The following is a 25,451-nucleotide window of genomic DNA, read 5'->3' on the forward strand; positions in this document are numbered from 1 at the left end:
CGCTCTGCTTATGTAACATGTACTGGAGTAAAACTATTTTTATTTCACTCATTTTTATCTTTCTACAAGCTCTCTGTTTCAGAAATTAGATAACAAGACATAAGTCCTAGACCATGCATTCCTGATGACTGGTTACTTCAACACAGCAAAAAGTCATGCTTCAGTTTGCCAAGCAGCACGAGGCACAAGAGTGTCACCTCAGAGCTCTCTGTGTTGCAGAACTGACAGGCACTTTGGAATCTGCCCACAGCATCCTGAACTCTTACCCATTTGTAACGGGTCTGAAAAATCACACACAGAGCGAAAGCTTTCATAAAAATATATTTAAAACAAGCAAGAAAAAATAGTTTTGGCCTTAAGGATAACTTTCATTATTCTTTTAACCAAGTATAGTTAAATTATATGTATAATGATTTCAAGTACCAACTTATAAAAGATGTGACAAACCAGACAACGAAGAACAAGAGGACTCTTTTTCTCAGAAAAAATGTATTTGCAATTCAAATGTTCATATAAAAAGCATAAATCTTAAAAAGTTCATAGATGTGTTTTTAGAAGTGCTATGGTTTTGCCATTCATTGCAATTACATTCCAAAATGTGCAGGGCGGTCCACACTGCATCACCTTATGCTTTTGTCACACTGAAGTCACTCTCATCACGACCTCCCCCGAGCTGTTATCTTCTGATAAGTCTTCATGAGGCCTCATCCGATTGAACAGGTGCAATAACACGTAGCCACACTGAAACCTCGGGGAGGTTAACTGAGTTGGGTGGACCAAGTTTCTGTTCCGCAGAGCTGTCAATGGCAACCACAAAGTCCTGCTTGTGGAAGACTCTCCCCGGCTGCTTTCTTCGATGTCTGTGGCTTTGTCATAATTTAACACATCCCAGTGCAAATTCACGGCTCGCCAGCGCTTAAACACTCTGTAAACTGCAGCTCCTTCATGAACGATGAGACCTAAAATTTGAGGAAATAAAAATACCAAAAAGACTGGTGATAATCCAAGGTTGAGAGTGTTATTTTGTATACTAGTAAGGGATCCAAAAATAGTTATGTTATTCATCATCAGGAAAATATGGTATTCTGTCTACTCAAATATTATGGCTAATGGCAAGTTACTGCCCATATGACACAGAAATAATCCATTTTTGAAGAATAAGCAGAAGATACATTAATATGTAGAGAATCAAGCTATCGCAGATATAATTTCCTTGCTCCATCATGGCTCAGATTTTGCCTTGGGCACTTATATTGCCTTAGGAGAATCACTAGGTTCATTTATGGATTTAACACATAGTTTTGAGTGCCTATTGCGTGGCCAAGCAATGTGTTAGGGGCTTGAACCCAGCTGGCAATTTAATTTGAGAAAGAGACAGATGTTAAGGTCGTTACAGATACTAAGGTTACTGTTTCCCCAGTTCCTAAAATAATGTCTGACCCACCGTTTTTTAAAAACCATATAAATTTTGTTATTTGTATTCTCCTCAACAATTCAACAAAATGTATTGAACAGTTACTTTAGAGCTTTATGAATATTATCCCATGTAGTACTCATCATAGCCATATAAAGTAAGTACTAGCACTTTCTCTGTTTGATAAACAAGGAAACCAAGCCTTGGGGATGCTCAGAAACTTGCTCAAAATCATACAACCAGTAGCAGTGGAGAGCAGAGATTCAAAAACAGGCAGGCTGGCTCCGGGGTCCTTGTTCTTTGTTGCTATAAAGTGAATCAGCTCTTTCCACGTTTCTGAGACAGACTCTTAGGAAAATAAAGTAATACAGCAAACTTGGAAACCGTTAAGTCAGACAGCATGCACTAGTACATGTGCCACCTCCACTATCCACTCCAGATCTGTCACGCACCCTGCATTTCACACATCTACATTTCAGTGTGTAGTCCAAAGGCTTTTGAATTTGTGATCCCTCACAAAAAAGTAGTCCCTGGGGAAGTTCTCTCAGATAGAGAAGTGAGGAAGAGCTCTTCTCTTTGAGGAGGCTGAAAGTCCACTGCAGTTGGTGGAGAGATCAAAGAATAGTCTTTGGTAGATGAAGTACGGCATGTGAGCAGAGCATGTCAGCTGGTACAACCACGTTTTAATGATAAATTTAAAAATGAGCAGATCCCACCTTTTAGCAGTTAGACCTTTGGGTATATGCCCTAGAGAAACTCTCACAAATGTGAACAAGGAAGCAAGTTAAAAAATGTTTACTACCTAATTGCCTGTATTTGAAGGAAAAACCTGCAAGGCATCCCAACAGTCTATCCTCAGAAGAATGGACAAATTGTACGTAGAACCAATGGATAAGAGTAAAGAGATAAAAGGAAATATAGTCATATGCATTAATGTGGATACCTCTGAAACCATAATGACAATTCCAAAGTCACAATGAAAAAATTAAAGTTTCAGAAAGAAACAATGGCAGTTAATAAATACTATCCATTTTAATGAAGATACATATATAGATGGTAGACATATAAAAGCATGGATGAGAATAATAACCACTAAATTCATGGTAGTGAGGAAGGAAGGAAAGAAACAAAATTGGGAAGTGGCTTCAAAGAGGGTTTCAACATGTGGGTGTCCCAAATGTTGCATTTTTAAAAGTGGGTGGTGGAGATATTAATGCTCAACATATTATTCTGTGTATTTATGGTGACTGAACAATTCACAATTTCAAAAATAACAGAGAATTTATTAGAAAAGTTCATCTAAAGTGGATTTGGGGAGTTGGGGAGACAGTAAGGAGGTCACTGCATTTACATGAAGAGCAGAGTGATAGCAGTAAGGATACGACAGAGAAATAAAGTAATAAATTCCCAGGGAAAATTGACAGGAACTGTAACAGGAACTGTAATGGAAGAAAGGGGGAAAAACTCAGTCCCATGTTTTCAAGGCTGGAGGAATGGGTAATTGAAAGATTGGTAGTCACCTTCCCATAGGAACAACGAGGTAAGTGTTTTGAGCATGTTTTTCTTGGAGAGACTATTACATTTTTTTGACAGATAAAACAATGCCAGGTGGGTGACAGAGATACCCAGTCCTTGAAAAATGACACCTACCTAATGTCAGAACTTAAGTTTTGCATTAGTCTCTCACCAGGAGATAAATCTCTGATACATGTGACTTACAGGCATTCTGAAGATATTAATATAGGTTACAAAAAAAATGCATGTGGTCTAACAAGCAAACACATCTTAAGTTCAGTTATTATATATGACCAAAATAATAAGGAGAAATGTAAACTTCTATTTGTCATAACAATTTCAAATAATTGTTTTTATCAACTTCTTTTTTCCAAAGGAATAATCAAAGTTGACCTAACTGACCAGATATTTTCAGGAAACAGCCAGAATGAAAAGTCAATACTATCAGATTTTAATTGGTGGTTCTATTGTTAGCTTTCTGAATTCTCCATGGTCAATAATTTAACATTTCAGCTTCAATTTTTCCTCCTTAAAATAAAATCGGTATACCTAATCTTTACATTCAGCCAGGCAACATAAAGACAAATTGGAATTCATCAGCTACAAAGCCCTCACATTTCTTCTGGGATGGTAACTCTATAAATACAAGACACTATTATTAATTAAAAATCAATAGTGAATCTATGTGGTGGGGAACACATATTCGCACTAATCACAAAACAATTACAGCCTGAGACAGGTTCATTCTGGGTAAGTGCAGCGATGGAGGGTGCAGGGGCACAGCTTCACCAGAGGAAACCACTGACTTTGCGAGAGCCTATTCTTTTTTTTATTGATTTCCTTTGCAAGGCCAGAAATCAGATCACTTACTAGAGCTTAAAGTCACTTTCCGGGAATATATTCCTGGTAGCTCTTTTCTAAATACATGAATCTAACCAATATGCAGAACTAAATCCCACAGGTCTTTATAGTACATTTTGAACCAAATTTAAAGAGAGAGAACTACTTGAAGTTTTCATGAAGACGCAGTCCTTTTGAATTTCCAGTTCCCTGGGCTGCTTTTTAATTGCCGCAGGTTCTGAATGATGTTTAGATTTTGTTTTATTCCCCATGAGCATTCAGAATTACTCCTTGGCCTCTGCAAGCTCAGATTTTACTGAAATGCAATGAATTCCATTCCCATCCCCAAGGCTGTTCTCTGTAACGTGCATTTTTTCCCCTTTTTCTTCAAATGCTGTGGAGTTACAGGAAATGCCTTTTGTGCTAGTGGTTACCAGGTGTGACTACTACGATCGGCAAAGCCAGGGTAAGGATTCATTCAACTCTGGCTCATTCTGTTGAAAATCCAGCTTTTAAAAACTCTATTAGCATGCTTTCTTACTGATGATCAAATGAATTGTCACCTTGACATTTCAGGTCATATGCGAACAGACTGACGCACTTTTTCATCTGAGTCACTAAGCCTACATGAAGCGAAAAGTGATGATCACTTCTATAAAATGTAAATACTAAATACTTGAGGATACTTGCTACATTATTAACAGCATGGATATAAAAAATATGATTCATGGGACTTTAAGGTTTGTAGAGTTGAGGAGTACGTGCATGTGTGTGTGTGGTTGGTTGGTTGGTTGGTTTTTGTCATTTTCTTACTGGTAATGTTTAACTGGAGCACCGCCTTACTGAAGTGCAAAGAAACATTTTTGTTAGAGATTAATCTTGAAAAAGCAGGCTTAAATAATTTCTGGTTTCATTGAATAAACAGTTTTTAATATGAGCAAAATAAAATCTAAATTTTGAAGTGGTGTGTTATTGAAATTCCTTCTGGTATTAGGTTATTTACCCAAATAAGTGATGGGGAAGGCTACCAAGGTACATATGCTCACATGCTCCATGCTCGTGCACACACACACACACACACACACACACCATTTGTCTATGTTTACTTTAACATATGAAATGTTATAATTAATAGAGACTTACAAAATTTATGATCAAATACAAACAAATTTTACCTTATATTAATTACCAAACCACTGGTCAAAAAATTTCATATTGTGTTACCAGTCTCAGTTTTTGTTTGGATAAGTTTGGTTGTTTTTCACAATTCATAACATAAATTTGTATCAAGAACCTATTCTGTGCCAAATACTGTGCTAAGAGCTTTACATGCACAATTTTCATCTAATCTTGACTGCACCTATACAAATAGGTACTTGTTTGTTTGTTTGTTTGTTTGTTGAGACGGAGTCTCGCTCTGTCGCCCAGGCTGGAGTGCAGTGGTGCGATCTCAGCTCACTGCAAGCTCCGCCTCCCGGGTTCACGCCATTCTCCTGTCTCAGCCTCCTGAGTAGCTGGGAGTAACAAATACAAACAGGTACTAGTTTTAAACAATGTTACAGTTGAGAAAATTCAGACCCAGAGAGCTGTCCAACATCATGAAGACAGAAGAATCAGAGCTGAGATTGGAACCCAAATTTGTTTAAAATGTAAACCTTGAGTGCTACAGTCCCATCCATCCTAAATCTCCAAAGTATAGAAGTCTCTTCTAATCACAGAATAACCAAATAAAAGAGGTTACTATGGACTAAACATTTGTGTCCCCAGATGAATTCATATGTTGAAGCACTAATTCCCAGTGTGATGGTATTTGGAAGTGAGGCCTCTGGGAGGTAATCAGGGTTAGATGAGATTGTGAGCGTGGGGCCTGCATGATGGGATTAATGTCCTTACAACAAACAGAAGAGACATCAGTGCTCTCTCGCTCTCTCTCTTTCTCTCTCTCTCTCTCTCTGTGTGTGTGTGTGTGTGTATACATATACCAAGGAAAGGCCATGTGAGAGCATAACAGGGAGATGGTGGTCTGCAAATCAGAAAGAGAGCCTTCAGCAGACATCAGATACGCTGCTGGCCAAATATCTGCCACAAGTTGTGTTATTTAGCTTTCTCAAGGGTCATTTTGATTGAACAGCACACAGAGTTTTGCCTTGCACTCCTTTGTGGTTTCATCAGGGGCTTGCATTTCCTGGGAGGACTGGGGGTGAGTGTGGCTTCCCAGGCAAAGCTCTCATCATCTACAGTGTTGTTTTCAAATAAGCCTTGCCAACTCTTTTCTCTCTGTGCGTGGGAAGGGAGGGGAGGGGAGGGAGTGGCTGCTTCACCGGCACTCCTAGAGGTATAATAATGTCAGTGACACACAAGGATGGTAAAGATGGAAACTAACTGTATAAACTTTGCTTACCTCACAAACTCCAGAACTTAATTTACTCAAGTTTTAAATGAGAGTGATGCAGTTTACCTACAGTCTCAATATATCTCATATATGTATACACCCAAACTCTATAATACATAGATACAACCCCATGTCATTCTGAGAAGTCAGTGTGCACAGGAAGCAAATTGGGACTTCAGGCTCTGTTTAATCCATGTGCTAGAAGAGCATTTTAGAAACCATCTAATAAACTGGTGCCACTTCTGACTCCTTAATTTCTGCTGTTACTTGGTGAAAGCCTGAGCGTGGTTGCTTCAAAGAGGATTAATCAAACGAGGCTGTGGCCCAAGACACCCTTTGTTGTGATGATCTTTGCTAGAATATAATACAATGCATGAATCCTCCTGACACAGTTTCTTAATCTGCCCCAAACTTAAATGTCCAGGAGTTGTGGAAATTTAGATGTGACTGTAGAGGTAATCACTTTAAAAGTCACTAATCTATTGCTGGGTCTTGTTAACACACATCAAACAATAACTATAAGTCATGGTTACTTCCGTATGTACAGAATGTTTTTTTGTTGGACTGAACTATATATGAAGCTATAGACAGATAACTGTATATGAACTATAAATAAATACAATGTGAAGTAATATATATAATAATATATATAGAACTGTATCTGAATATATTTTCAAAACATGCAAAAGATAAAATGTAAAGATGTAAAGACTGAAAGATATACACATGTCATCACAAAAATCACTAAGCTCACAAAACAAAGCTGTCATAAATTGATATCCTAAAACCCAGATATCTGGAAACTACAATGTCTTAATTATATATAAGCATTTTGTGAATATGCATCTCCACTGTTGTCCATATAAAAACAAATAATGTAAAAGAGTAGCCCAGATAAAATGTACTTACAAACTGTACCCTAGAACAGATGGACTTAATAGATATTTCTAAAACATTCTACCCAACAACTGCAGAACATACATTTCGTTCATCAGCACATGGAACATTCTCCAAGATAGACCATATGATAGACCACAGAACAAGTCTCAACAAATTTAAGAAAGAAAATGAAATCATATCAAGTACTGTCTCAGACCACAGTGGAATAAAATTGGAAGTCAATTCTAAAAGGAATACTCAAAACCATGCAAATACATAGAGATTAAATAACCTGCTCCTGAATGATCGTTGAGTCACAATGAAATACAGACAGAAATTTAAAAATTCTTTGACCTGAACAATAATATTGACACAACCTATCAAAACCTCTGGGACACAGCCAAAGTGGTCCTAAGAGGAAAGTTCATAGCATTAAATGCCTACATCAAAAAGTCTGAAAGAGAATAAATAGGCAATCTAAGGTCACACCTTAACGAACTAGAGAAAAAAGAACAAACAAAAACCCAAACCCAGCAGAAGAAAAGAAATAACCAAGATGAGAGCAGAAGTAAATGAAACTGAAACAAAAATACAAAAGATAAATGAAACAAAAAGCTGGTTCTTTGAAAAGATAAATAACATTGATAGACCATTAGCGAGATGAACCAAGATATGTTGGTTTTTCTATTGTTGACTATAAATGGTATGGAGCTTTGCTCTTCTCAGAATGACCTAGAACCATGTAAAATTCATAGAACCAGGTTGAGAACAGCATGTTGATCATCACAGCTCAAGGGCTCAAATACAGATGCATCATTACCATTGATAAAATAAAAGCCTCTGTGCAAGAAACATGATAGGGACAATGAATTATTGTGAAACTTACCATGACAAAAAACCCTTGACACAAAGGGGCTGGCTGATTTCTAAATATTGATGATCCAACTCACCCCACCCCCAAGTAGATAAAAGCACACATGAAGAAATGATCAATGCAATAATGAAGATCCTAATGATGTCAGAGTTTCTCCAAGAGCACACACAAGAAAACCAGTGTTCATTCTATGACACTGCCACTGTCTATGTCCTCCTGTATGCTTCATGAAGTCTGCAGCTATCGGCCTGGATGCAAAAAACACATCTGTGCTGGATCTCCAAAGCTGATGACACCACTGCTTGAAAAAACAAGATGGCAAAGTCTAATTGTCAGATGGAGTCTCATCTTTTACTAATTGGCAGCGAATGAAGCACACCCTTTTCTGAAAGGTTCTGACACAGGTTAAATTTGTCCTTGTCTTGCCATCCCTGTTTTAGTTAATGACCATCTCCCATGTCAATTAAACCAGAATCCTAGGAGACACCATGACTCCTCTCTCCTCTTGCACAAACTTCTGTTGATTCTGTCTTCTTGGCAAACCTGAGCTGAAGCATAAGACGGATAATTTCCTGGAATGCCGGCTCTTACGTTTGCACAATGAAGTATTAATTATGCTTCAAGATCCCGATTCTCTCATAATTTCTTCTCTGATGTACTCAAATAAAATAAATCTTTCCCTCCTTCTACTGCCCATCACTCTACACAGGAAATATCCCCACTGATTTCCTTACTACCTATACTATAACAATTTGCTTCTATGCCTGAAATTCCTAATCATCTGTGTGCTCCCTGACAACAGAACCATGTCTTATTTGCCTTTGGGAACCTGTTCCTATCTTAATATCCAGGTCAAAACTCAGTCTTTGCTGAAAGAGAGGGAGAGAGAGAGAGAGGAGAGTAGCCATCACTGGGATCTAAGGGGTCACGAGGAATGACTTAATCTAGCTGTGACTGCTCTATGAAAATAGAAAAGGATCTAGGAAAATAGAAAGGAAAATAGAAAAGGATCTAGGAAAATAGAAAAGGACTGTTCTTTGAAAGGTTAAAGTAATATTTGCAGATGCCAAAGAAACAGAGACAGGCAGTTCAGGATGAGATTGGAAAAGAGTTTAGGGATTGGGGCCCATAGTTCATGAGTGGGTTTTGGTCTTGGGGGTAAAGGTGGTGAGGGGAAAATATGGGCAGAGGACATGGCCAGGGCAGAAGAACTAAAATTCTTTAAAAGGATCTGTGTTCAGCCGCAGCAAACGGTAGCTGCCTCTCCCACTGTCTTGCTGGCCAGGTCATCAAATGTTGGCCTATATCAATCACAAACTGAGATATTGGGCTGTGCCCAGGCCTAAAGCCTGGGCGACAGGTATGGATTCCTCCCTGCTATTTCAGGCAAAATAGAGAGAGTAAAAGGAAACTGTCCATTCCTCTGACCTCTTGTTTTCCTAAGAACCCAATGAATCAATCACTCACTGAACTGATTTTTAAAATTCCTTGTAGATGGGAGTATCTCCTGATCTTTTGATTAGTAACCCTGGAGCCCAAACCCACTATTGGCACATTTAAAGAATATTTCTCAAAAGCTGTGAAGGCTCTATATTATAAAAAATATGGTGTATCTTTTTATCAATTTTTTAAAAAATTGATTAACAGAACTCATAGGAGAGAAAAATTGTTATATTATCTAAGTTTCTTCCCTACGGTGCTCAAGAAAAAAACATAATGGATGTATTTGTTTTCAATAAAAGAAAGGAACAGTCCAATACTTCTATAGATAATAAATTTCATAAAGATATCCCAGAATTCTCCTATAATTGGTGGAATGGACTGGAATCAGTTAAATTTTAGTTGAATGAAGTTTCAATTCTGTCTCTCAGTTCTTGGACAGATGAAACACCTTGCAGCAAAGGGGGAGCATCATGTATCACAGGAGTAAGAACGTCAAGAGCCTGGCGGACAAGCACAGTCACCGAATTTCCAAATTAAAAAGTAGTGGATGTAATTTAATCCAACTCTCTCACTTTGGGGAATGAGAACTCTGAGACCCAGATAAGTGATGCAGTGTGGCTTGCTCAGGGGTCTGTACCTAGGAAGTGTCTGAGCCCAGAATCACAGCCAGACACAGGACGCCCGTGTGCTTGCGCTGCGACAACTCAGACCTTAGGAGCCATCCTCGGCCAAAGCCAGTCAACACCGGTGTCTCCTCAGCCTGTGAAATGGCCAGTGGCCAGAGTGACATTACACTGACTATGAAGGAGATGATAGAATTAAAATCTCTTTTCTGTAACAGCAAAGGCTGAGATGGGTAAAGTTTTCTCTGGCCTTTATCCTAAAGGGTACATTGCAGTATTTGGATAGGGCGTAGAAGGATTACGGCAACCTTCACAATTTATGAATATAAATAACTCTGCAACCTGATTCAATGAAAACTGTATTTGACTTAAAAAGCCTATCAGTGTCTATCTTCTGTGTTAATTTAAGGTTTTAGCATGGGGAATTGCTTTGGTAGATTTCTATTTGTTTACCACACTCTAGTATATGGACTAAAGCCAGTTCTTAGAAAGAGACTTTCTAAGAACTTTCTAAGAGACTTGGTGGGCTTTTCCTAGTGGCAAGTGAAAATAAATACAACTAATTTTCTATTTTTTCTCCAATGGATAAACTGTCTACTGCAAACTCACAAAAAGATTTTAATAATTTTCACAGTAAACCATACATATATTTGTTGTTCTATTTTGGGGGGTGAAAATAATATTTTTAAAGATCTAAATTGAAATGTCGAATTAAAACCTGTTTATCTTTATGACTAATAGGCTATTTCACTTTTGTTGGCTTCATTTTTCACTTCTCTTAAATCCTACAGGAAGAAGGCAAAAATTCCAAACAGAAACTACCTAAGTATAATCATAAGTATAATAATAAATAAGAAGTATAAAGTAAATCTAAGTATAATTAAAATCTGTAACTCTTCTATTTCATCGCATGACATCAGTAAGGTGCTTATAATTAAAAATATTAATGAAATTTTTAACCTGAATATATAAATGCTCAGACAGTAGTTTCCTTAATATTCTATTCTATGTCCTAGTAAGAAAATTCAAGATTGGGATGTGATTCTTTACATAGATAATTCTTATTAAGAAATTGTTTCACTCAGAATGGTGGGAAGAGAGAAAAAGGCTTTTGGTATAGTGTATTCCATGTTTTCCATTGCCCTTACTAATGTTTCCATTTGTTTTGGACTCTATTAATTTAAAATAAATGAATACTTTGGGCTTTCAAGGAAAATTTTTCTCCATTTCTGATCTAAAAACAGTTCATCTATTATTTAAAAAGGTATTTACTCCCTATACCACGTCTTAGGTGTTTGAGACAGTAATTTAAATAGCTTCACTTTATTATTTATATAGAAAACATTTTGTAAGCTCTTCAAGTTATTCAAGCTCAGCATATAAAGAGGGGTTTTTACCAAACAATAAACAGAATTACGTGGGTCACCTGACTCATTACACAGGCTCTGGAGCGACAGGGTCTGGGTTCTTATTTTGGGTCCTGCTCGCCATCTGTTTGATCTTGGGGAAATTGCTTCATCGTTTTCTCATCTCTCAGATGAGAATAACAGTATCTATGCCTCCTGAGATGGTTGTGAAAATTAAGTGGGAAAATCGAGGTAAAGTGCTTAGAATGTTGCCCGGATCACAGTAAATACAATCTTAGACATCACTGGAGATGCATTTTTAAAAACCCTAAGTCAAATTGTTTCCTTGGAAGCGGCTGAAAACATCTACGGGCTTCATTTCTATGTTCAGCTGTGTGGTTCCCGATGGCCCAGAGTTTGTCTCCCCTGCCCTGCCGGCACCCACAGTTCCACATCCTTAAGCATCATTTAGAAGAATGATCGTGTTCACATTCCTTTGAGACAAAGTTCGTTGGTGCAAAATAGTACAAATCCAACAGCTCCCCAGAGGGGCAGGGTTCATTCTGAAGAACAATCCCCAGGTTTTCAGGTTAATGGAGCGGCCTCCTCTGGACCTTCCCCAGTGAGGGATGGGGACAGGTGGCTCTTCTTGTAATGGTGTGACCTCACTGCTGCACAGTCTACTTTCTGCTTTCTCTTCCAAGGAAGGCTTCCTATTCCCATGTTGATTTGGCCTCTTACATAAGCTCACTTTAGACTTCCTGCAGATACACTCAGAGCTCTCTGAGGCTATGCAGTTGCTCCTGAGCCTCATGTGTTTGGAATTCCCACAGACTGTCTTCTGGAAAGCCATGGAGTGACAGGGTAAAGCCTCACAAAACACACACATGTGTACACTCACATATGGAATAAAGCCACGGGAGATGTGCCCTGGTGGCCTCTCAGCTACCCTCCATGGTCATGGATGGTTTGACCCCTGGCTCCTGGACACCCTCCATCCCCCTAGACCCACGTGATTCAGGGTCCATGTGGATGGCTTGGCCTAACACACACAACCCATTGCCCTCTACTATTCCTCTCTTGCCCCAGCCTGGGCCTTGCTCTTCCAGAAACCATTCCAATTTCCAAGCTCTGAAGCTCTCCCATCCCATTGCTGACAACAACCTCCAAGGCCTCCCACTCACCCACCTTCTTAAACTCAATGCACCCCCTTCCACCTCCTAAAGACTTTGAGGCCCTAGACTGCATGATCTTTTCCCAATACACCAGCTTCTTTCTGGCTTTGGCTCCTTCCCTAGCAGCCTAGAAAGCTCAGCCCATCCTGTAGCCATTCTCTCCTCACTTGAGGGGAAAGGCAAGGTTAATCTTGTTGCTGCCTTCCAGAAATTCTGGAGAACAAGACCATATCTTAACCCACTCTCACCACTTCACCTCTCTGCACTTACTTTTCATCCCTATTGGGGCAACAGACCATAGCCACATGGCCTTGTGGATCTGGTGGCCTTGCTCCAGCCTCAGGGAGGTGCTCAGTCATGCTGTGATTCTGCAGGGGGCTTAGCCTCCTCTCCCCAGGGCCCTCAGCAGCTGAGCATCACATTCATTGCTCTCCTCCGAGTCTTTTCCCACATTGTGCCTCTGTTGTCTAAGCGGATGGCCACACTACTTACTTACTGAGAAACAAGGAGTCTTTTGAAAGGAGGCCTCTCAATGTCTCATTCTCTCAGGCAGAATATACAGCTGCCTCCAGCTGTGCCCATCTAACCTCAGGACACAGGGTCCCTCCTGTGCAAGGCAAAGCCCTTCCTGGGCGCTGGGCTCTCATCTCTTCAGGCCCAGGGACATCAAGCTGCCCCTTCCCATCTCTGGATTTTCACTCTTTCTTCTGATTTCTTCTGGGTGTGTCTTTGCAGCACCCCCCATGCCTAACACTACTATTAAAGCAAACAAATAAAACCCTTTCTTGATTCCACACCTCGCTCTGGCTTCTACCCTCATTTAACTGTGTCCTTTGCCAGCTAAGATTTGTGAACTCACCTCTGGACCCCCTTCTGCCCATCCCAGCCCTTCTCAACCCACTGCCAAGTCCAGTGAGTCATTGTTGGCTTGATTTCCCCTAACCCTTCACAGGACATCTGGCACCCTTGGCCACTTGCTCCTCCTCCTAGAAGTTACCTCCTCCTGGTGTGCCTGACCCCACTCTCTTCTTTTTCCCGCCACGATCGTCTCCCTCCCCTTCATGTTTCTCCACCGCATTCCCCAAACTGCTGCTCCTCTCACCAAGAAATTTCCCTGCAGACACTGGCTTCAGCTACCAGATACAAATCTCCAGCTCCAACCTCTAGCCTGAGTTCCAGATCCTTAAATCTGCCTGCATACTGGCCATATCCACTTGGATTCCCCAGACACTCTGCAAAAAAGAAAACATTCAGAAGGAGCCTATGACCTTTCTCTCCCTTAGCCCTCTTCTGATAGCCAGTGTTTTAGCAACTGATGGCCCATCTCCCAATCAGCCTCTGTGAATAACACTTGAGGGCCTCTTGCTCTTAGCCCTCCAACCCCTTCCATCCTACCGCCATACAGCTGATCACCGTAACTTGTGATTAATCCCTTTCAATTCTAGCAGCTTCCCAGCAGTCTTAATGCAGGCCTAATCACTTGCCTGGGTTATTATAGTATTTCTCACTTTTTCATCCCCACTCTCCTTTGTGCGTCCATGCTACCAAACACCTCTTTTTAATACTAAGCTTGATCAGCCACATTCAGGGATCCTTCTGGGTCTCCCTGAGCATTCAGTTTGGCCTCCCTCCCGAGCTCCACCCACAGGCTCCTTTTCCTTACTGCTACGCCTCAACAATCGTCTTTTGTTCTTGCCATTCCAGATTTCACACGATTTCTTTAAAAATGACAGGACTTCATATGTTACTAGGTCTAGGCATTTGCCTCTCTCGGGGCCCCATCCTAATTCCTGCTCTTCCTTAAAATTTTTCTCCCCCATAGACTTTGCTGGTCCTAAGTGTAATTAACCTCCCCCCATTAGCTCTCATACACATTTCTCTCCTGGCACTTCCAGGCTATAATTGCTTATTTCCCTGGCTGTCTCCTCCTCCTCAGGTGGAAAGTAGGGAATTGTTATATTCCAGGGCTCCACAAACCTTTTCAGAAAAGGGCCAGAGAGTAAATATTTCAGGCCGCACTAACCTTTCATTCACTGCCACAACTTCTCATCAACAGCACGTAAATACACGGACATGGCTGCATCCAGGTACAACTTTATCCAAGGGCACCAAAGTTTAAATTCGCCACAATTTCTACATGTCATGAAATAATATTTTTAAAAATGTATTCAACCATTTAAAAATGTAAAAGCTATTCTTAGATCCCGGGCTGTACAAACACAGGGAGTGGGCTGGATTTGGCCCTCGGGCTGCAATTTGCCAAGCCTTGTTCTATTTATACCTCTATCCCACACGCCAGGCTCAGCACACGGTAAATACGCAATGAATGCTGGCTCAACAGATTACTAATGCTGCTTTGGCTAGACTGCCCCCAATGAAAGAGACAGCTGACAGTGTCACACTGTCTTCTATGGAGGAGACGAAACTCAACAATAACATATTCAGTCTGCTGTCCTGCTAATTATATTAATGTTTCTCCATAAGAACTTTAATTTTACAGAGTCAGATAAGAGCAGAGTGTTAGGTTGGGGTGTTTTCCCCCCTTGAGGGGGCCTTAAAGGGTTAACTAGCCTTGAGAGACTATTCCATGCACAGCACTAAGGGGCAAGTAGCAAAAATAAGTTCCCTTCTGTGTTATTTCCCAGGATTTTAAAGGCAATAGTATCACTCATAACCAACTATGATAATAATCTTTAGAGACATCGGTAAACATCAGTATGATTAAGGCATAGAAAAGCCCATAATTTGTACCTCCAGAGAAGAGAAAAAATAATGGCCTACTTCTCAAAGCATATGAAGGATAAAGCGTTGTTTCTCCTCTGACAATTTCTCATTAAAAAGGGCTGCTCTGCCTCCGCTTTCCAGGGCCTTTCCCAGTATGTGCTCAAAGCATGAAGAATCCGAGGCAAGGACTCCTGTTGGAGGATCAACTACTGCTTGTGTTTCAGGCTCATCACGTTGAATCAGACTCTCTCTAAATGAAGCTGAGGCATTTCCTGGGGCGCGAAGCACGCTAAGATAGTCTGAAGCCAGGAAATAACGATCTGTGCTTGTAAAGGAATTCTATTCAATTTAAGAAATGATTCCTAATGACCTACCAGAACATGCCAACCTGCAACAGTCAAGTCTGCGTGAGTAACAGACACCCGGCACGGCCAACCTCACAGTCCAGGGCTCCTCCACTTGGGATGAAAGTTGAAGGAAAACCCACAGGGGTTTGGGCAAGAGGAGAAGAATGTTCCTGTCCTTTCTGGAGAAGCAGTTGTGCAAAGGTCTCCTTAGTAGTCAAATTGTGGTGCTTGGGAAGATGTAGTTCCCAGATCAAATTATAAATCAGGAAATGGAAGCATTTCCTGCAGCAGAGGTGGGTGATATACTTCTTCTGTCTGGAGGGAAAACTGCAGTTATATGAAGACTCCAAAAGGAAATACTAGGCTAATCAACTCTCCTGGTTATTAAGCTAAATAGTGTTTAAGGTGAGCTTCATTCTTCACATGCCCTATAATTTATGCAGACACATTCACGTTAATACTTCCCATGAAACTTGAAATGAGATAGACACAGCAACACCACCTCCTACAACTCGCCTGCCATGTAACCCAAACTGTCAGCCTCAGTAGTAAGCAGCCTCTGCACCCCCACTCCATGGGTGAATGCTGACCTGTCGACTTCCAAAGCTCGGTTATCCTCAGTGACCACAGGAGCTCAGATTCCAGGCTTGGTAGTGGTGGCGGTGATTGGGTGGTAATCGAATGGGTGGATTTGCGCTCCAAAAGTCTTGTGATGAAAGTCTGTTGATCAAAATTGATGACACTTTTGAATGGTGTGCAGCTGCTCTGCTTGTACAGCACGGGGGTGTTGGTGGTTGGCAGCTGTGGTCTCCACTTCCTGTAGAGAAAGTATCTTCACTGTGCAAGTGGCCCCGAATCAGACCACACTGGATTCTGGTGGTCTTGGCTCTCCACAGGGAGACCAGGAAAGAACTTAGTCTACTCAGACATCCCCAAACCACACAGGCCCTAAAGTCTTCAGCGGACATTTTGATTGTTCTCTTGGTAGTTTTACATTCTTCACTTGAAACTACTTGATGAATTTCACATTTATTCATAAATATTTTACAGTTTAAGAAATTGCTACCTATCAACAATGATCCAAAGGCTGCACATTTTGCAGGTCTTACCCACAGTTACACTTTCAAGCACACTCGTCTATGGTTGATGAACCTGTGTGGCAACGAACTTAAGGCTCTCCTGCCATCTTTGGCAAACTCATTTTTTTCTGCTGTAAATCATGGTATATTTCAACTTCCAATGCTAATTTCTTTCTCTTTCCTTTCAGTAAGTAAGTTTTTAACCTAAAATAATTTAAGAAATCATTGTCAACTCCTGAATCATGCTGAGAGATATGAGAGGGTGTGAAAAACTTTTTAAAGGAGATAGTCCAAAAGTCATGTATATTTTGTTTGAAATGGATTATAATATTTTTCTTTAGCAGTAGATTTATTTTCTTAGTTATGCTTTCCTTATTCTAGTTGGTTTATATTCACAGAAAGCAAGCTACAAGCTGGATGATGATGACCTAAAGGCATCATTTTAGGGGGAAACAATACTGGTTTTAAACAGACAAGTTACTAGTCCATCTGCCATGTGGGAAACTTATCTGTGATCACAGAGTTTGATTATCCTGAATTTCGTTTTCAAAATTCTTCACCTTTATACATACAGCACAGAGTTAGTAAACGTATATTTTAAGCTTCATGTCAATAAAATGTTAGATTATGTGATACTTTTAGCTGCTCTATCTGGAAAAAAAAAAGGAGCAAAGTGAAGCAAGAGAAAAATATTACCTTCACTTTAAAACATGTAAATATATGTCCAATATAATCAATCTAAGACCATAGTAATACATGGTATTTATCATTCTTAAATTCTATAATGAGACGTGAATGTATTACCAACTGGTAACTCTAAGTAGTTTTCTTGTGTGTGCCAAAGTAGCTCTGGCTAGATGTATTATCGAACAGGACAGACAGATTTTTAAAAAAGGTTATAACAATAACTGTGAGAATTTACATAGGCCAGACAAGATGGCTCATGCTTGTAATCCCAGCACTTTGGGAGGCCAAGGCAGGCGGATCACTTGAGGTCAGGAGTTCAAGGCCAGCCTGGCCAACATGGTGAAACCCAGTCTCTACTAAAAATACAAAAATTAGCCAGGTGTGGTGATGTGTGCCTGTAATCCCAGCTACTCAGGAGGCTGAGGAAGGAGAATCTCTCGAACCCGGGAGATGGAGGTTGCAGTGGGCCAAGATCACACCACTGCACTCCAGCCTGGGTGATGGAGCAAGACTGTGTCAAAAAAAAAAAAAAAAAAAAGAATTTACATGGATTTAAAGAAAAATTATTTCATTTCAAAGTACAGGAAAATAAAAGTTTGTTGGAGAGCATGAACTTTCTGTAGAAGCAGCATTTTTTTTTAGTATTAAATATAACTGGTACAAGAAGAAGATATTTTGATCTGATCCTCATTCTGGTATATCTCAGGTTATTTTTTAAAATTCCCTAATCTCTGTAGCTTTCAAAAGAAAGACAACATAAACAACTACATTATACTTCCATTCATTACTTCAAAAGAGCCACAAGAGAGGTATGTTTGGTTCCTCGTGGGTGTGTATCAGGGATCAATCTGGGATCAGAGTGAAAGTGTGTGTGTGTGTGTGTGTGTGTGTGTGTGCGGGCGCATATGCCTATATCTCCTCCATTGTGCATGCTTGTGCTTTAATTTGAAAAATAAAATAATATGAAGAACAGGCGCCAGGCGTGGTGACTCACACCTGTAATCCCAGCACTTTGGGAGGCCGAGGCGGGTGGATCACAAGGTCAGGAGATCAAGACCATCCTGATTAACATGGTGAAACCCCATCTCTACTAAAAATACAAAAAATGAGCTGGGCGTGGTGGCAGATGCCTGTAGTCCCAGCTACTTAGGCAGGAGAATGGCGTGAACCCGGGAGGCGGAGCTTGGAGATCGCGCCACTGCACTCCAGCCTGGGCGATAAATGGAGACTCCATCTCAAAAAAAAAAAAAAAAAAGAACAGGCAATAATAACAGGATCAATACTTTAGCCACAGAGAGGGCTATTTTTCTTGTAGCAACTTCAGGGAGCACTTTCTATACTAAAAAGAGACAGACTAAGAACTAAAATCCCTTCAGTGTTAAAAGTATAATAGATTTTTTAAAAAACGTGGCCCAAAGACTCCTAAAGTGTGCTGGAGAACGCAGGGTTTTTGAGAGGCAAAGGTCTCTGATCTTGATCAGTTCTTAGTGTTTACAGATTAGAGCTCGTCGATGTCCCTGCATATCACATCCTTAGATCCCAAAAAACATCAGGCAGGAAGTGCTGCACATTGGCATGACCTAGTAGAGCCATTTTTATTTTTTTTAGATAAAATTGTCCCACAAACTAAATAGCTATGGAATTAATTTTAAGAAAACTACTCGAATGATGTTAAACGTTAAAACCACTGATGAAAATGTCAAACAAGTGGCATGGTATGAGGAAACAGGACCTCATATGTATTGGGGAGGGAGATAAATTGATAAAGCCTTTTTAGGTGGCAATATAAAAGGACTTACCAAAATTTATATAAGCTTATTACTCAACCCAGACTTTCCACTTCTCAGAATTGCGCTAACAGAAATATTCATATAAAATGATGTCCTTTACAGCATGGTCCCTAATGGCAAAAATTGGTAGTAACCTAAAAATTCATCAGTAGAAAAAAGTTTAAATACATTGTTGTGCATCTGTTATAACAGGGAAAGATCTCTAGATTATATCGTTGAGTGAAAAAGACTATTTTCTCAGCACCTTGAACAGTATGATCTCACTTATAAATAAAATGCAGAAGTATCCATGTACCTAAACTCATGTAAACCTAATGAAAAAATCTGGAAGATAAACCTCAAAATGCAGAGAGGGGACATTTCTGCAAAGGGAGTAGCATAGCAGAATTGAGGATGTGAGTTAAGTGGTCTTTTTTAACTTTATGGATTTCACAATTATGAGCACAAATTTTATGTGTGTGTATATTATATGGACAATTAGGAAAAATTTTAAGAGGCCAAAGCAATCCATGTTTTTAAGCGTTATAAACGTAATCAATTTCTTCCCATAGTGTTTGAGGGAAGATCAAAACATTTCCAGACTTGGATTTGCCACTAACTTACAGTGTTGATTACAGGTACAAGCACTACTATCTCTATTTTACAAATATCACTGATGATAACAGAGTTTTGGTTTGCTGCTTCTATTCACAAGAACTTGAACTCACCTCATCTGGTTCTATCAGACGCTAAAATGACTTGGTGACTGCCCTCACTTTTTAGATGCAAGTTAATCTAATAACTCCTGTAATCACATGGCCCTCTTCTGGTCCCTCAAACTTTTAGTGATGAATAAACATATTCTTCTTGTGGCACTAGCTTCCCTTCAATCAAAGGGTCAGTGGAAATGATGGTCTTCTATTTTTTCTCAAAGTGTCCAGGGTGGAGTGAAGAAGCAAATTCCCTGTCCAAGGCCTTCTGCCGGGCAGGTAGGCTTCATTTCTGGGTTCGCTCATCTTCCTTGGTCCACTGTGAAAATCTTTTTTAGCGGGGAGCCAACATGAGCTTCCCTGGCTGTTACTTCTCCCTAAATTACTGCCACTAGCTTAAATCCTAAAGTGACTTAAATCCTTTCTATTAGTTTTCCTGGTGTACAATCATGCCATCTATTTAAACATGCAGAAACGCTCCCCAAATATAATCTCTTTACATTCTAATCTCCTTAAAACAGATGTGAATTTTATAATAAGTACAGATTGAAACTTAAATTCACACTTGATCCATAGAAGTATTCTTAAAAAGTCCAGTAACAAAAAGAGTCATTTGTCAAACATGTCTCTCCTTTATCACTGTCGAACTCTTGGCAATCACACATACTTTAACACTCTTCTCTTAATTCTCAAGCTCATTTTCACTTTATTCATCTCTCTTGGAAAAGAATTCCTTTATCACTTAGCAAGTGCAACCCATTTATACAGACAAAGGGAAACCTGTTATTCAAGTTCTCACACACTTGCCATTCCACCGTGCAGAATCTGTGTCTAAAGTAATAGCCACTAGCCACATGTGGCTATTTAAATTAAATTGAAAATTAACTTCCCAGTCTCACTAGCCACATTTCAAGTGCTCACTAGCCAAATTTAGCTAGTGTTAATAGAATTGGATGCCACAGATACAGAATATTTTCATCCTTGCAGAAAGTTATTTCAAACAACTCCGATCTAGATGCTTCAACTATAATAGTGGCTAGACCCTTGAGCGAACTCAAAACGTTAATAGCAAGAAAAACAAAACTAAATATTTGGAAAGAGGAAAATGTATTAATTACGAATGAAAGCAACAAACAAATTCACTGTGCCTAGGAATAAGTACATAAATTTCCCCAAGTAAACAAATGTTCTCCAAATCTTAACTTCTGTTTAACAATCCAACTCTCCTAAGCATTACATAGACTGGCTGGATGATAACATTTTTGGATTCTGGAACAATCTTCTATGGATTTTCAGAATAATTTTTTCAAATGATATTTATGAAGCTGCCAACCTGTTTCTTCTACTTAGGTAGAATCAAGTTTGGAAAGCTTGGACAGACAGGAAAGAGGGATGTCTCCAATTACGTTAAAACTCTTTGAATGGGGAGCCAATCTCACATCTTCCCATGGCAAGAAGGAGGCCAGCTCTCTATTTGCCAAGTATCTGTTCATCTCTTGGCTATCACTTCCCCACGAAATCAGCCTGAAACCTTCCCCTCCCTACACACAGCACCGCAAGGTTCATTCCTCCTGGTGTTGTCCAACTACCCCTTCTTGTGCATACTTCCGCAACTGTGCACATCCCAGTGTATTCGAATCACCTACTCACCTGCCTGTCCTCCTCATGAGCTCCTTGGGGGGAGGAAAGTGGGCAACTCTTATTTTTATTCGCAGAACCTAGCACTATTCAACACATAGAAAGTTCCTAGGAAATATTTATTAAACTGAGCTGAGGAAATGGGATGCAAAGTTGTAAACCTGCTTTTCACACTAACTCTAACTCTAAGTCTTCCAGTCAGGAGTATTTAAGGTACAATCAATATAATCTTTGTTACTGTCTGCATTTAATTTGCAGACATTTGAATTAATTTGAAATATTAGCAGGAGCTCTTCCTGGCTGCAATCCAATTGGCTATTGGTAGACTACGAGTATTTTGCTGTCTTACTATAATAGTTTCTTAATTTCTTGGGGAAAAAAATTAAGATATTCTCCAGGCCAGAACAGACTAATTAGTGAAACTGCCAAGTAACATAAACAATGTTCAATCAGAATTCTTTAATTTTTTTCAAAGTATACAAATAGATCATGGAATGATAAAATTAGGATTTGATGAGTCAAAACACAATGAAACGTACTGTCAATATTTAAGACTCAGATAAAATACTCATTTTCGGTGTGTGATGTTCCCCGGGGCCTACTGTGGGGAGGGGGGAGTGGGGAGGGATAGCATTAGGAGATATACTTAATGTAAATGACAAGTTAATGGGTGCAGCACGCCAACATGGCACATGTATACATATGTAACAAACCTGCATGTTTTGCACATGTACCCTAGTATAATTTTAAAAAAAATTTAAAAAAACTTATTCTCCAAAATATCTCCAGAGAAATGGCAACTGTTTTTGTTTCTGAGAAATTTGATTTTATAAAATGGGCAAATGCTCAAATTTTAAAAGAGAAGCTTCAAATTGTCATATATTACTGAAAGATTATTTGTTCCTATGTCTTTGCTCTTGAAAGCAGAATTGCAATAATCTTGACTAAAATACTAACATTAGTCATCAGAATTTAAGATATAATAACTCAGCACTAAATGCAAGTTGTGAAATTAAAAAAAAATCATTTCCTAACCAGGAAATGCATGGTCTCTTTATACTGAGGGCAAGAAAGTCAACTGGACTTTTTTCCTTTCCAGGTTGGCTTGGGAACTAACTGGCTCTTTTATTTTGCATCTCCCCTTTTAATATCAATGGAACACTTCATTTTATATCATTCATGCTGAAAGACAGAATAAACCCTGTCTTTGAATGTGTTAAGGGATTCAATTTGTGGATCAATTGTGTGATTCTTCTTTATTAGAGCAATGCCTTAGAGATTATATTTGAATAAAGATTTCGAACTTCCAAATGCTTTCATATGCATTATCACATTTCATGCAAATTGTTCATATACATGATTAGCTCAATTATTCAGGCAACATCTAGTCAGTTTATATATTATTCAAAACATTCGCTCTTTTATTTTTTTTCTTTCTGGCCTGAAATTTGATCATTTTCTTTCTTATTAGACTTGTACTAGTGAGAAAGGAGGAAAGAAAAAAGTAAAAACAAAAAATCATGCTGATCATATTTTAAACATTTATAGAGTTCTTTTAGAAAAAAATGACTGAAGATACTAAAATTGCTAGTCAAATTAAAGCTCTAGTAAGTAGAGGCATTAAATTTAAGTGATCTCAAAGTTATTCAACGTTTCCAATTTAATCAAATATACTTAATCTATAACTTCTAATTAATAACATAATTATTTTATAATCATTAGTTCCTTTATTTAGACTTGCATGGTTGGAATTATCCTTTCGCATTTTTATAGGTGAGAAAACAGAAGTATGGAGGGATGAAGGTGACCTGCCCAAGCAGAGGCCAGGATTGGAAACCAAGTCTCTTGATCCCAAGCTTAGCATCCATCCCCTGAAGCTGGTAGTCCTCAAGCTTCAGCGTGCATCAGAACCTCGGAGGGACTGTAAAACTCAGATGGCTGGGCCCCACCCCTAAAGTACCTAATTCAGTAGATCTGGGTGGAGCCTGTGCATTTCTGCCACGTCAGAGCAGGAAAATGCTCCGGATGCCGTGGTATCTCCCAACAGCCACCCACACCGCTCTACCCCTCACCAACTGGTCACCATCGCGATGCCTGTGCACCTCACACATGCCACATAAATGCTGCATGATCGGCTTCCGTTTTCTCACAGTACTAGGGAACAACAGATGGGTCAAATGAAGCACAGAAGTAACCTTTTCCTAGGGTTTATTTTAGCTAAAATGTTTGATTCTTTTTATCTTCTAAGTCACTGAGTTTATTAAGTAAAACAAAGAGACACAGGCCAGCAAGGAAAACTGTCCCTAAGTCCCTAACCTTCCAAGCGGCCCCTTTCTGCCCTCAGAGAATCTGCACAGTCATCATGACGTAAGACATGGAGATGTCTGTCCTCTCCCCAAATGCACAATACAGTAACGCCATTTGCATTGGCCAGGACCCCCAGCTTTGTAAAGGACAACTGGTTTGCTCTTATTCCTTAGAAATAAACGACTATCCTTAGATCATTCACTCCAAATAATTTCTTCAACCCTTCCTCCTTTCTTTCAGTTGCACAGTATCTCACTTTAAGTGGGCATTATCCTGTTAACTTTTTTTTTCAAACTACACAGGAATATAGAATCTGTGCTTTCTTAGAAAAGCAGCCCAATTGTGACCCGCAGCTAATTCATTAACTGGAGAACTGAGATAACTCAATCCGCAACATTCTCTATTAGATCCAAATGGTGAAAACGTAATCGCTGAAAGAAATGGATTACTGACAGTGTGTTAACGTTGAAGGTCATGGTCTTACCTATGCACACTAGATCCATAAAACCATACATTCCATAGCAGATCTGAAAAAGGATGTCCTTCCTCTGCCACACTGCATAGGGGCTGAAGGCTGACCAGAGGAGCCAAGTCACACTGGCTATTAAGAACAGGGATCCTAGGATTACAGCAATCATCTGAACTTTCTCAACCAGTGTTATAGAAATGCTCTGCCACTAAAAGAAAAACAGAGGCATGTAAGAAAGGTGCTGTGTGTAATTAAAAAATAAAAAAAAAACATTTTCAGTTCAGTGTTTCTTTTCATAATGTTAGACCCTTTGAAATCTGATCAGTCCCCCAAATGAATTTTTCATTTCATCCAGGCTATAAAAAAGACAAGCAGATAAAGATTAATGAATTGCCTTAACTTCATTATTTTCAGTAATTCACCATTCTGTAAGTTTAATCTAGTTTGATTCCAGATAATAGTACTGAGAGTGAATGGCTAATGAATATTTAGTACCTGGAAATCACATTATTATCTTTCACGCATGCATGAAATTAAATACACTCTGACCATATATGGTGAGAACTTCTCTATCTGGTAATTTAGTTTGCTCTTAATACATTTGGCTACTGCAAAAGAGGGAACTGTCTCTTGATTTTGTAGGAAAAAAATGTAAAAAGCAAGTAAGTTATATAAGAACATCAGTGAAAAAGTCATTTAGGATAACACACTAGGATAATCATAAGGGAAGTATAAAATTGTACATTATCTGTTATTGGTACATTCCATATACTCAGATATTACTGATTTTTTATTATCTAATGGGTAAGCCATGAAGCATTTTTGTCAAGATTTAGAATTTGTACCTACACGAAGTATCTTTGAAACTCACAAACATTTTCAGCATGTACTCTTCAGTGGGGCAAATAATTTGGTGCCTTAAGTATCAATATTCAAAAGAAATTTACAGTACAAATGATCAAGAATCCTTCAAGGCTGCTATTGACTGGAGAGGATTAATTAGTCATGTTCCTACTTTTGCATAATTGAAGCAGAAATGAAACCAGAATTGTTATTAAGGTTTGTCAGTAAACCATGAAACTCCAAACAACCTGTATAATCTCATCCTGTATGGAAGATCTCTGGCTATGGCAATATATGGCTTCTCAGAAGAATTCTTAAACAATTTTTTTTTTCTTTTTTTTTTTTTTTTTTTTTTTTTTTTTTTTGAGACGGAGTCT

The 25,451-nt window shown here is 39.2% G+C and overlaps 1 protein-coding gene across 1 annotated transcript in view; it reads right to left on the minus strand.

Moving 5' to 3' along the window:
* Window positions 1–470: 470 nt before the first annotated feature.
* Window positions 471–25,451, minus strand: part of MARCHF11 (membrane associated ring-CH-type finger 11) — a 114,680-nt gene continuing 89,699 nt past the window's right edge. The window contains exons 3-4 of the mRNA XM_010374094.2: window positions 24,247–24,439; window positions 471–959 (exon numbers count right to left, since the gene is read on the minus strand). Of these exons, the coding sequence (XP_010372396.2) occupies window positions 637–959; window positions 24,247–24,439 (516 nt within the window). The 3' untranslated portion in view covers window positions 471–636. The remainder of the gene's footprint in view (window positions 960–24,246; window positions 24,440–25,451) is intronic.

Source organism: Rhinopithecus roxellana, chromosome 3 (genome assembly GCF_007565055.1).
Source record: "Rhinopithecus roxellana isolate Shanxi Qingling chromosome 3, ASM756505v1, whole genome shotgun sequence".
Lineage (NCBI taxonomy): Eukaryota > Metazoa > Chordata > Mammalia > Primates > Cercopithecidae > Rhinopithecus > Rhinopithecus roxellana.